This window comes from Chelonoidis abingdonii, chromosome 21, assembly GCF_003597395.2.
Source record: "Chelonoidis abingdonii isolate Lonesome George chromosome 21, CheloAbing_2.0, whole genome shotgun sequence".
NCBI classification, from domain to species: domain Eukaryota; kingdom Metazoa; phylum Chordata; order Testudines; family Testudinidae; genus Chelonoidis; species Chelonoidis abingdonii.
In genome coordinates this window covers 467,379-479,731 of record NC_133789.1, presented here as the reverse complement: position 1 = coordinate 479,731, position 12,353 = coordinate 467,379, and the positions used below count along the sequence as shown (strand labels likewise).

The 12,353-nt window shown below is 53.0% G+C and overlaps 1 protein-coding gene across 1 annotated transcript; it reads left to right on the top strand.

Annotated features, from left to right (window-relative positions):
- Window positions 1–1,026: 1,026 nt before the first annotated feature.
- Window positions 1,027–2,200, top strand: ARL4D (ARF like GTPase 4D). The gene has a single exon (XM_032772800.2). It carries the CDS (start codon window positions 1,027–1,029, stop codon window positions 1,627–1,629), a length of 603 nt encoding a protein of 200 aa, XP_032628691.1. The 3' UTR covers window positions 1,630–2,200.
- Window positions 2,201–12,353: the final 10,153 nt, after the last annotated feature.

Here is a 12,353-nt window from a genome sequence, read left to right as displayed (position 1 = left end):
CCTGTGCACCTTTAGGATCCCATTGGATATTCCCTCTAGTCTGAATATTGTAGGGTTTTCTGTAATGTCCATTACCCTAGTACCTCAGCTAAACTAGATTTGCAGGTGAGGGCCTGTGCCTCATTCCCTGGGGGAGAAGGCTCTGCCTGGGATAACGGGAGGGTAACTTTTTATTTGTTTCGTCAGGTCCCGTTCCTTTCTCCCCACTCTTTCCCACATGCATTATCTGGCCTGGGAAAGGTGACACCTCCCCGCCGTGATGGGGCTCGCGGGAGTTCACCCTGCGGGGTGGAGCAGGGCGGAAGCTGCGGGCTCTCCTCTCCCCCGCCCCGGTCACGCAGCGAGTTGGGGGCTGCTCACTCCTCCCCCGGGGCTGGCTCTACGCTCCGGGCTCCTGGCCAGGTGCAAACAGCTGTAGCCAGCTGTGCACTGCGGCTTGCGTTGATTGGCTCAGGCGTCGTGACATCACGGGGCTGGCTCGCGGGCGTTTAGCTCCCTCGCCGCCGCCCTTGCAGGAGTTTCAGCAGCTGCTCCAGTCGCTGCAGCGAGGCGGCCTCGGTGGCGGCTCCGTGGCGCTGGGAGGGTCCCGCCGGACGGGTAGGCTCCGATCCCGGGCTGCCCCGGCCCCTATGGCAGGTAAACGGGAGGCGCGGCCGGAGAGCGAACCGCCCTGGGTTTGTGCCGGGAAGGGCTGGGTTCTCCCGGGGACCCCCACGAACCTGGCTGCGGGGGGCGCTGGACCCCGCCGGGCACCGGGGAACTCCTCCCCCGTGGGGATGGGGGAGCTGGAGAGACCCAGGGGAACGGGCCGGGGCGCGTGCCCAGCCCCTCCCTTCCCCGGGGGAAGGACCCTGTTCCCAAGTCGGCCCCTGGAGCGTCTGCAAAGGGGCCGGCTGCTCGGGGGTCCCCCTGCCTACCCCTTCCTGTGCTGGGCGCTGGGGGGTGTCTCGGGCTGGCCCTCCTGCTCATCCTGCCCTTCTCCCCTTCCGCAGCCTGGAGCACCTGATAGCGCAGCCTCGCCCAGCCATGGGGAACCAACTGGCAGAGATTGCACCCGCGCCACCCTTCCTGCCACACTTCCAGGCACTGCACGTGGTGCTGATCGGGCTGGACGCGGCCGGCAAGACCTCGCTGCTCTACCGGCTCAAGTTCAAGGAGTTCGTCAAGAGCGCGCCCACCAAGGGCTTCAACATGGAGAAGATCCGGGTGCCGCTGGGGGGCTCCCGCGCCATCGCCTTCCAGGTGTGGGACGTGGGCGGCCAGGAGAAGCTGCGGCCACTCTGGAAGTCCTACACCCGCCGCACGGACGGGCTGGTCTTCGTGGTGGACTCGGCGGAGGGGGAGCGCTTGGAGGAGGCCAGGGTGGAGCTGCACCGGATCACCCGGACTTCCGAGAACCAGGGCGTCCCCGTGCTCATCCTGGCCAACAAGCAGGACCTGCCGGGGGCGCTGGCAGCCTCTGAGGTGGAGAAGCTGCTGGCCCTGCACGAGCTGAGCTCCTCCACCCTCAGTTGCACCCAGGGCTGCAGCGCGGTGGACGGGCTGGGCCTGCAGCAGGGGCTGGAGAAACTCTACGAAATGATTCTCAAGAGGAAAAAGATGCTGCGGCATAACAAGAAGAGGCGATGAGCAGCCCCCGTAGCTTGCCCCAGCCCCACCCAGCTGCCAGGGCCTTGCTTGTTGGGTGCAGGGTGAGCGGCTCCTGTGTCAGGCCTGGCTCATCCCAGCGTGGCTACACCTCCCATGTAGACAAGGACTTTATTATGGGACAGCGCCACACACCGTCCTGTGTGCCGGCCCGGTGAACTCTTTACCCAGGATTTGGGACAGCTCCAATGGGAGTGTGCTGTAGGGACTGCCGATGCGCTGACAGGACATACAAGTGCCACAGCCAGACTGAGAGCAATGGCCCCTAATGTGTCAAAAACAAATTTACAGAGAGGGAGGGTAGGATTAGGAGACTGCAACCTGATGGCAACTTGCATTAGATGAAAACACTGCAAGTGGGTTTTCTAGGCGTGGGGGTGTTAACTTCCATCATTGCTGTAGGAAAGGTGGGGGAGGGGAATCTTTGTATTACTGGGATTTTTTTTATAAGCCATGTGTATTTTTTTTGTAGGAACTAAAGATAAGTTATTAAACAGACAGATTGGATAGCTGGGAGTGGCTTTGAGTCTTCACTTTCATGCTGTCCGAGTTCATACTTGGCTTTATCAGGACAAAAGGCACATTGGGATTAGAGGCAGGGCTGCCTTTTACTGAAACCAAGGACTGTGCTAAACAGTTAGCTGGTCTTTGAGGAAAGAAGACTTTAAAGTGACAGATCTAATCTGTCCTTGTCTCCACGCTGAGGGAGTGAGCTCTTGTGGGGGTCGAAAGAAACCAACCAAATGTCTGGCTGCTGCACTAATGAATAGTAACAAAAACATGACCCGATGGGTTTTTTTCCAGGGCTGGTAAGACCCTGCCGCTCCCATACATGCCAGCATTTGCTGTTTTATGCAGCATCTGGAGTTATAACTAGTGATGAGACACATTTTGCCAAGGAGGGATATTAAGCCTCAGGCTGTAGGTTTAAACCTGCCTTGAACTCCTGGAGACCAGGATGAACCCTGATGTGGGGGTTGGGGAAAGCAAATTATTTCACTCTGCTACTGTGATGTTCTACCTTCCTCTGATGCATCTGGTGCTGGTGTGGCAATTCCTACTACCCTGTCCACGGTAAATCTCAAACATTGCTCCACTGAAACACTAGACCTAAGTCACCATTTGAAGTGGCCTGTATGGAGCTGAGCAGGTGTCATGTGTGAAAATGAGCTTGGAGCCTTTAAGTAACTGTGAAAAGCCCAAGGCTTCTTCCTTCCCTCATACTTAACTGGCTGGGATCAGATGTGCTACCCTGTCCCTGGGTCCCTTTTTGGTAGCGGCTGGGCTGTTCACAGGCTATAAATGCCACAGATGCGGGAGATCATCTTATTGGATCAACTGCTGCTGGTGAAAGAGACACTTTTGAGAGTTCAGGAGCTCTGTGTAGTTCACAAGCTCATCTCTCTCGCCAACAGAAGTTGGTCCAATAAAAAATATTACCTCCCGCACCATCGCTCTCTAATCTCCTGGGCCCGTACAGTTACAATAACACTGCAACCTAACACCTATCAATTCTAACTATACAAAGGTGACAGCAAACTTGGTTGCTGCAACAGGAACTGGGGTCTGGGGGAGGAATAAGCAGGACAGCTCGTTTCCTGTGAACACAAGATGTTCCTCCCCCCACTCCTTTAAAGATGGGCTGGTAAATGCAGTGGTGGCCAGAACAGCAATCGGAGGCATTTACTGCTGTGTTAGCCCCAAATGTGACCCAGACTAAAAATGTGTCTTGGCTGCCAGATGAGTATGAATAAATGCAGGGTTTGTTCAGCTTAAGCTGGTCGTGTGTGTGCGGCTAGAACCCGTTTCACTAAACAAGATTATACTTTTATATTAACTTTTGCTCCCTCAGCTGTGCTCAGCAGTTTGTGGGTCAGTGGCGGGGTCAGAGCCCCCTGACCCATGTGTGCAGCTGCCATGTCTCATGTTCCTGTAGCGGGTGAACAGTTTACATCATGAACTGCACGTGAAGATCTCAAGTTCCCCTTTTCCAGACAAAGAGAAGGCGCAGCCCTATGGCTCCACGAGGAGGAGCAGTGGAGTCTGACTGGCTTTAAGCACAGAGAACTGAGAGCTGGACCATTCACAACATCTCACACAGCAGGGAAGGGTGGTAGGGGGCTGACTTCCTCCCAGAGAATCCCTTCTCCTTTGGTATTAGCCTGATGTGGGCCCTGGGTTTGGGTTAGTTGCCAGAGAAGATGGGGATATGCAGCAAGGGTTTGCACATAATTTGCCTAAAAAGCTGTTTAAATAATGGAATGAGTTTTGTGAGCATGGTCCTGTGGGCTGGCCTTGCTCTGCTTCTCCCCTGGTGGAGGCATCCCCCAGCCCTGACACAGAAGGACCATCACACCTGCAGTGTGTCAGTCACAAGGACCTAGATCCTTAGAGGTTTTTGTGTGCTAGCTCCCATCAACTCCCCAGGGGAGGCAGGTGCCTAAGTACCTTTGGGAACCTGGGCCAAGGTGAAGAGCATCAGGAGTGGGCCTCTGCCTGAGGTGGGATGGGGAGAAGGGGATCTGGAGGAGGGAGGGGGCTTCAGAGTTTAATACGAAAGCCATGCCCAGGAAGTGAGATCTATAGTATCAAAGTTAACTCTTCTGCTACACTCCTCCACATGGAGAGACAATGAAAGTACTGGATTGTTTCTTTTAGAATAAAAAGGGACATGATAAAATAATATAAAACAATGAATGGTCTAGAGACTGGACAGTGGGAGATTCCATTTCCCCTGTCTCCTAACATAGGGGTGTTAAATTAATTTCACATGTGCACACTGGATGGTGGGCAGGGGGAATTGAACCATAGCCTCCTGTAGTTCTTGCAAGGGCAGCCTAGCTGCCAAAGCCACCAACCTCTGAGAGAGGAAGGTCTAGCTAGAGATCACTAGCAGAGGTAGGTGCCTCCCTGCAGCCCAGGCCTGTGGTGCTGAGCTCTGTGACAGTGATGGGACGTAGGACACACCCTTCTCATCAGCATCTCCCATTGGCTAGATTAGGTGGTTCCCAGGTATCTAGCTGTCCCTGTGCATTGTTCGGGGACTTGCCTACGTGCCTAACAATTCGAACACCCGGTCGAAAAGGGACCCTCAGTGAGGGTGGGGGAGAGCGGGTAAGTGAGGGAGGGGGGATGAAGTGAGCAGGGCGGGGCCTCAGAGAAGGGGCGGGGCAGGGGTGTTCAGTTTTGTGTGATTAAAAAGTTGACAACCCTAGGCTTTGTGGAACCGATTCTTGTGCCAGTGATTTTCTGGGCACCTAAAAGTTAGTCCTTCTGTTGATACTGGCAGTTTTCCTTATTAGCAAGACCCTGAATGGGTCCAGCTGAACCTCATGAAAAATGTTCCACTAGGCTGCCTGTTTACTCTCACAGCCAATCCCGCTCTTCTCTGATGGCCGCTTGGGTCACATCCATCCTATATAAGATCTTCCCCAGATGCACTCCCCTCTGTGCAGGCAGGCAGGCAGGAGCTCTGAGATTGTCTTGTAGCTTAGCAGCGCTGAACTCGTAGGGGGCTGGAGGGCAGTGGGGCTCTCTGCATTGCACTAGCATCATCACAGTGCGCAGAATAGGAAACCAGTTTGGGGCTTAGAGGAGGAGTGGGGGTTGGGAGTCAGAGCACTTGAGTAACTCCGTGTGGATAAGCCCTTAGGTCTCTCTTGTGCGTTGGCTACTACCTTGGGTAGTAGGTAGGTGGCCTCTTTGGGTATGTCTAATCTGTAGCTGGGAGGGAGCCTGGGTAGACAGACTTGTACTCATGGGCCTCAAGTTACTGCGCTAAAATAGCAGCATGGCTATTGCGACTCAGACTGCGGCTTTGGCTCTTGAGCCCAGGCTGCCACAGGACCCTGAGGGGGTTTTATGTGAATGCAGTGCCCTGAGATCCTTGAGGGATGGGCTATGATGGGTCCAGGCTATTGCAGCAGCCACACCCACTTCTCCCCAGATAGCAGGGGAAGGGAGAGCAAAGCCTGTTTCCACGTGCCAGGGGATTTGCTCTGAGCAGGGCTCCTGGCTCAGTTCGCATGGGATGGGGGAGAGCTGAGCATTTTAAATGAGATGAGCTTTGCCAAGTGGTGGAATGCAGAGTCCCATTCTGAGCCACAGAAAGCAAGGTGCCCTGCTGACAGAATGAGCCTCAGCCTCGTTCTCTTTATGTAACCAAGTGCACTGCAATCAGTTTAAATCCCCTAGGGGTTGTTATATAAGGAACACACAGCTGTGTGTTCATCTGGCATCCTCTCTGGCTCCAACACCCCACCCTAGGTGTTCTGCTGACTTGTTTAAATCAGTATTGCCCACAATCCTCCAGCTTTAGGTGGGGAAGGTAGGAACTTGATTAACGGCAGGACCAGGAGGCCATATGCTTTCGCTAAGAGTTTCCCATGGCATCACCTGGGAGGTCAAGGACCTGGTATTGAACAGTCACGTGGGAGACTGTGTAATGGGGATGGGTCCATGCAGAGCATCTTTTCAGCATGCTTTGAAGCTTCCCATCTGGCAAGGTATGTCACAGAGATTTGAGTCAGGTGTGGCTGGGAGGGAGATGCTGAGTTTCCAAAATTGTAATGAGCTTAATTCAAGCTTTGTTGTTACCTCTTAATTTTTTAATTAACTTATACAACGGCTGCTCGCAGTGATTAAGTAGCAGAGCAGGTAAGCCCCAAATAACTCCATCAAAGCCTAACCTGAGTGCCTAGCCCCCACGGTGGAAAGTGGGTCTGCTCTGCAAGAGAAGGCAAGTTCTGGAGCAGCACTAGGAAAGCCCTGTGTTTACTTGCAGTCAGGAGCAGTCAAGCTTCACCTGGTCTGCTGAGCCACACAAAGCCAGAGAATTGCAGGGGAGACATTCTCACTGCAGCCACTTTTCCGCTGCATCTCTCACACACCTGGAGAATACACTCAAGGGAATGGCCTTGTTTTGACCAGAGACTGGAACTGGCTGAACCTTCCTCCTGGTGTGAGGGTAACTTATTGGAACAGGTTCTCCACTGCCCTCATGTGCTTAACTCATCAACGCTCAGGGTCTGTTCAGTAGAGACTGGCAGCATCTCTAAAGCACAGGCCTTAGTTCGGCCATGAGTTAGTGGGCTTAGCAGCATTCACTCATGGAGTGGGGAAGAATGATTCCCTCCACTGCCAGAACCGAGGGGAGAGGTTCTCTGGTGCGGGCCATGCAGGAGGGCAGGCTAGATAGTCGTAACTGTCCCTCTAATCTTAAAATCTATGAACTATCCAACTGATGGAAGTTTCCTACAGCTATTAGTTATTGTTGGCATATCTTGTTGATATAGTGCCTGAGGTGGGGGGCTTCCAGGATTTCCTTGTGCCATATAGCACGCGCTAAGTAATCCAGTGCCTTAAGGAAGCAAACAATCATAGAACTTCCTGTCCAAAACAGGCTGCATTAGGAGCAAACGGAGCAAAACCAAAGAGGTGGTCTTTGAGGGCAGATTTATTCCAAGGGCCAATACTAGAGACCTGGATGAAGCCTTTCAGCCTCTACCTAAAGCAGATGTTTGGGTAGGGGAATGCACAGCTCCTGCTCCTGCCCAGCCCTTCCCGTGGTCTGCTGGCCAGTGGTTCAGAGAAGAATCTCGTTCCTCCCAAAGGCAGTGGGCTGCAAACCCCTCTCCCAAAATGAAGCAGAATGCTGGGCTCTACTGGAGCTCAGCTGGGCTGAGAGAGGGCTCTGTATAAGTGCACAGAGAGAGAGTACTGCTGATTTAATTTCTTTCCAATCCCTGGGAAAGATGCACTAAAGAGATTCCACTTTCCTGTCCCTCTTGGGGAAGGCAATGATGATAACACAGCACTGACATGGCTTCCATAGGAAAATTCGGTCTTTTATAAGTTCTGTTTAACTGAGCCTCCCAACAACTCTGTGAGGAAGGGACACTGGCATTTCACAGATGCTAAGTGATTTGCCCAAGGTCACCTAACAGCTCAGTAGCAGAGCCCAGAAAATGTGGCTCTTGGTTCCTTGGGTCAAGATTTCCCCTCCCAAATAAAACACAAAAGCCTTTTGCCCTGGACAGTCTGCAAACTGGCACGCACATGTGTCTGATTATAGACTAGCTTATGTCTCTAGAGGAAGATCAGGGCAGTTCAAAAGCTGAGGCTGTCCTGCTGCTTTCAGAATCAGTAGCACAAACCTAAAGATGGGCAGGATCTTTGTGTGCCCAGAGAGGGCTCCAGCAGCTTTATGTTCTTATATCAGCTGCCTTCAAAAGAAGCTCTTTGAACCTGTGTAATAAACGTTTGTCCCAGATTTGGACTTTAGCGTACAAAATCTGAGTGTTTATCTGAACCTCCCCCAAGCTCACTACCAGCTTGGATTTTACTTTGCTGCCACCAGATAAGAATTAGGCTCTTATCAGCCTGGATTCCCCAAATACTCCTTGGGGGACCCCCTCTGTGGACTCCCCAACTTCCTTTGGGAAGACCCCCAAGACCCAGACCCCTGGGTCTCCCTATGCTCATCCCCCAGCTTCCCCTCTTCCTGGGTGGAGACCGGCGATGCTATAACTTACTCCTTGAATGCAAAACCCAACGGCTTGTACTACCTGGCAGTTGCAGCGCTGGTGAGAGGGGTTTACAGCGCTGCAACTTAGCGGTGGTCTACTTAAAAGCTCACCAGTGCTGCCAATCCACTGTTTGCACAGCGCTGGCTGTACACCTGGGTTCTGTTCTGTTTTTCTTGGTGTAAGCGAGACACGCTGTGTGATGCAAGCTTGGCAGTCAGGTGGGCAAAGTCCCAGTACACCTGCCCCATCCCGCGCGCCAAAAGGTTTGTTATTCTCCAGGGTATTAAGGACACTTATCCCAGCATTCCTCTTCAGCCTCTCTGGCATCACTTTGCACTCCACGCCCTGGGCTCAGAGGCCTGGAAAGGAGGGGGAGGGTTAGAGGAACCCAGAGGGAGGCTACTGAGGTGTTTGGAGACTCCAGGAGTCATGCAAGGCAGAGCCTATTGTTCGCAGAGCTAGGAAGAAGCTAAGGAGCTCAGGCGCAGCTGCTGCGAGCATGTATGTGGAGAACCAGCAGAGGAGCCTGTCCTGGTAGCAAGTTCTCTTATGTAAGGACGCATAGCTCGTTTTGGAGCATGGGGGCTATGGCTGCCTGCAAGCTATGCCTAGATGTGGAATAACCCATTGATTTCCCTGTAGCTGCTCTTGCTTTCCACAAGCCACAGAAACCCATGGCTTCCCAGAGTGAAGCAACCCCCACCCCTTCCCGAGGTGAGCATGTGGGCAAGATGGCTCTGAGTAGTAGCTGCTGTGGCAGATTGTGGTGTAGGGTTCAGTGTTATTTCTGTAGCTGCTCTTTGCTTTCCACAAGCCACAGAAACCCATGGCTTCCACAAGTGAAGCAACCCCCACCCCACCCCTTCCCAGGTGAGCCACGTACGCCCCCCTTCACTGTAGCCGCGTGTGGGGAAACTCGCCATCTCTATCTGCAGCTGCGGCCTCTCTGTGCTATGCTCAGAACGTGTAAATGATGCTACAAAAAATCTTTAAAACAATGAGCTCTGTAATTAAAGTTTATCTCTGTTTTTTTTTTTTTTAAAGTGACCTTGATATACTGCCCATCAGTGCAGATTCTGAAAGACAGCAAAGCTTAAGAAAAAACACAAGGAAGAACTAAGAAGAGATGGTGAAGCAGTTAGGAAGTCTGTATCCACAGAAATTAAAAAGTTGCAAGACTGGAGGGAAAGGAAACCATGAAAAAGAGAACAGCTGACCAAGATAAAGGAGAAGGCTGCCAAGAGAAAGAATTGACTACCAGAGAAGCACAGATCGGCAGGGATCACTTAAAAAACAAAAGGTGGGGAAAAAAAGCCTCTCATTTTCTTCATGTTATTTTTACTTTCATAACTATCATGAATAATTAATTATATACATTGCATCATATATGCGTTTAGATTGGTTATTAATGACTGCTGTTTTCAATGTGTGGTCCTGCCACTCCCTGGGGTGTGCACTGTGTTGGTCAGCTGCTCCCTGCAGGGTTAATGCCCTGGAAACTGCAGAGGGCATGCAGTGGATTGGGGCTGGCTTGAAGGCAGGGCAGGGCTCGACTGGAAGGTAGGGTCTGGGCTGCAGGCAGGGCAAGGGATGTGGGGCTGGTTGGAGACAAGGGGTGTGGGCAGGTCTGCTTCAGAGCCAGTGGGGTGCAAAAGCGACAGGGTTGTTGACTGAACAGGGCAGGGGGTGCGGGCTGGGCAGAGTGTGCAGAGCTGTGCGGGCAGCATGTGTGTGGGGGCTGGCTGGTTTGGCAGGGGGTGTGGCAGGGTTGGCTGGAGACAGGACAGGGTGTTTGGCAGAGGTGGCTGTGGGCACGGGGTGCAGAGCTGGCTGCAGCCAGAGGGGGCTGGGACTGGTGTGGGCAGGTCATGAGGTGCAGCAGAGGCACTGGAACCCCAGCCCTTTAAGAGTAGCCCCAAACTCCTTCTATCTCCGGGGACCTTTTAAATAGCCGCGGGACGCAGCGGTGAAACTGCAAAGGTGGGGTAGGCGGGGCTCCATATTTGAAGGACGGGGTGGGAGGCAGCTGGGAGCCCCAGGACTTTTAAATTACCCCCTCACTGCCCCAGGGCTCAGGGGGCTATTTAAAGGGGCGCAGAGCTCCAGCCGGGGTCGCGGGGCTTGCCGTGCTCTGGCCGGAGCTCCAGCGGTCGCGGGCTTCCGTTGCAGCTCCGAGTCCGGCCGGAGTCGCTCCGGAGGCGGCGGTTCCGGGTCGCGCTAGCTTCTGCCCGTGCTCGGGAGACCGGCGCGCAAAGCTCCGCGACTCTGTTCTCCTGGCCGGAGCGCGCGACAAAGCCCACCGCCCCACTCTCATGGCTGGCACCCGCCGCGAGCGCCGCAAGCCCCGCGCCCGTGCTGGAGCTCTAGCTTGGAGAGCGGGCCATGCGCCGCGGGCGACCGCGGCCGAGCCTCACTAAGGAGCGGACGATGGATGCAGACCGCAGCTGGGGAACGATGGTAAGTTTTTTGTTTTTTTTTAAAAAAAGGTCTAAGGTGCGGGGGCCCTCTTACGGCATGGGGTCCGATTCCACACGTGCAAGCACGGTCCGGTTGGACAGGAACCGAGAAATAACCGCACCTTCCGTCCCTTCCCACAACCCACAGCGACAAAATGGACTGAGTAGCTCTCGTGGAACCGCGTGCCCACAATGCACCACGTCACAACAGCGCTGCAACCACTGCAAGTGTGGAACACAGCATGCTGGTCGCTGTCAGTGTGGCACACACTGCAGCCGCTGGCCGTACGACAGCTGACGACCACAGCTGTAACGGCAGCGCTGCCAAATGACTGATAAGTGTAGACAAAAGCCCCACAGAGAGACTATTAAGTCCCTCGAGGCTAGGCATTCAAAGCTAATCACAGCTAACACACCAGGAGATTCCCCCCCCCTCTGGTCTTTAGCAGTAACTAGGAGAAACACCGACACCACAACGGGAACAGAGTGATTCTTTCTCTCTTTCCCGGACGCTGTTCTTTCCCTGGAAAATAGGAAAATAACCCACAGAATGTAATGCTTCCCTCCCCGCTCTGTCTTCCCGTGAGGGAGACAGATAGCTGGTACAGAGATGTCTATCCCTTTGCCTACACTAGGAAAGAAACTCCCACAAGTTCTAAAAAGAACTTATATAAAAAGAAAGAAAATAACAAAACAAATAATACTGCATTAAGAGATCCAATACAGGCTGTTGCTTATAAGAAAATATGAATAGACAGTCTGATTTAAAGATGCCCCTTTAAACAGCTCCAGCATATATCAACACACCTGTCGAATACAACCATACCACATCTTAACAGCATATTTGCCTTGTGGCCCTTTGTACTCCACTTCTGTAGGAAAAATCTGAGAAGAAAATAGCGAGTCTAGCGAAACGATGTTTCCTACACGGCCTGGGAAAAACAGAACGACGCTAGAGACAGCAAATTCGCCTGCCCTCTGGACCTTGTAAAAATCCACAGCATCTTCTGGATGGTTCGAGTCCTCTGGTCAGGTGTTTGGTTCCCTTTGTTCACCCTTTACCGGCAAAAGAAAATTAACCCTTACCTTACCTATCTACTTATGACAACCTGTGACTGCAGGGTGGAGGGGGAGTGAGGCAGAAAGGGAGGAGATGCTGGATGACTGATCACATGACTTCTCCAGCTCCAAAGGCTACATGAGAGCTGGGAGAACAGACCCCCAAGTTCATCAATATCATGGCACAATAAAGCTCAGCATGTGTCCCAGTTCCTTCGAACAGGAAATGTCAGTAACCAGACTGGGAGGAAGTGATGTCATGAACATAAAAGGCAGCAGTTAGAAAAACAGGTCCAGGAACTGGCGATGCCAAGGTGCCAGTGGGCAGAGGTGGGAGATAAGGACTAGCTCAGAAACTCTTGATGGGTTGCAATGGCCAGTTCTGTGCTCAAGGAGCTAGTGCCATGGATGAGCCCTGTGACTGTCCCAGCCCTGGGTATAAGGGGCACCATCTGAGCAGCCATGTGGTCGTGTCTGGTGGGTCCTGGATGCTTGCCCAGTCCTCCCAAGCCTGCAGATTGGCAGACAAATCCAGAACTGGTGTAAATAGCTGTAGGGATGGGAAGCTGATGTTAAGGGGTTGTCACCCCATTTATCTTGGTTAAGTTGTCCGCTTTGAGGAGGAGCTTTGTTCTTCAGTCAATGCAGAAAGAGCCTCTTGCAG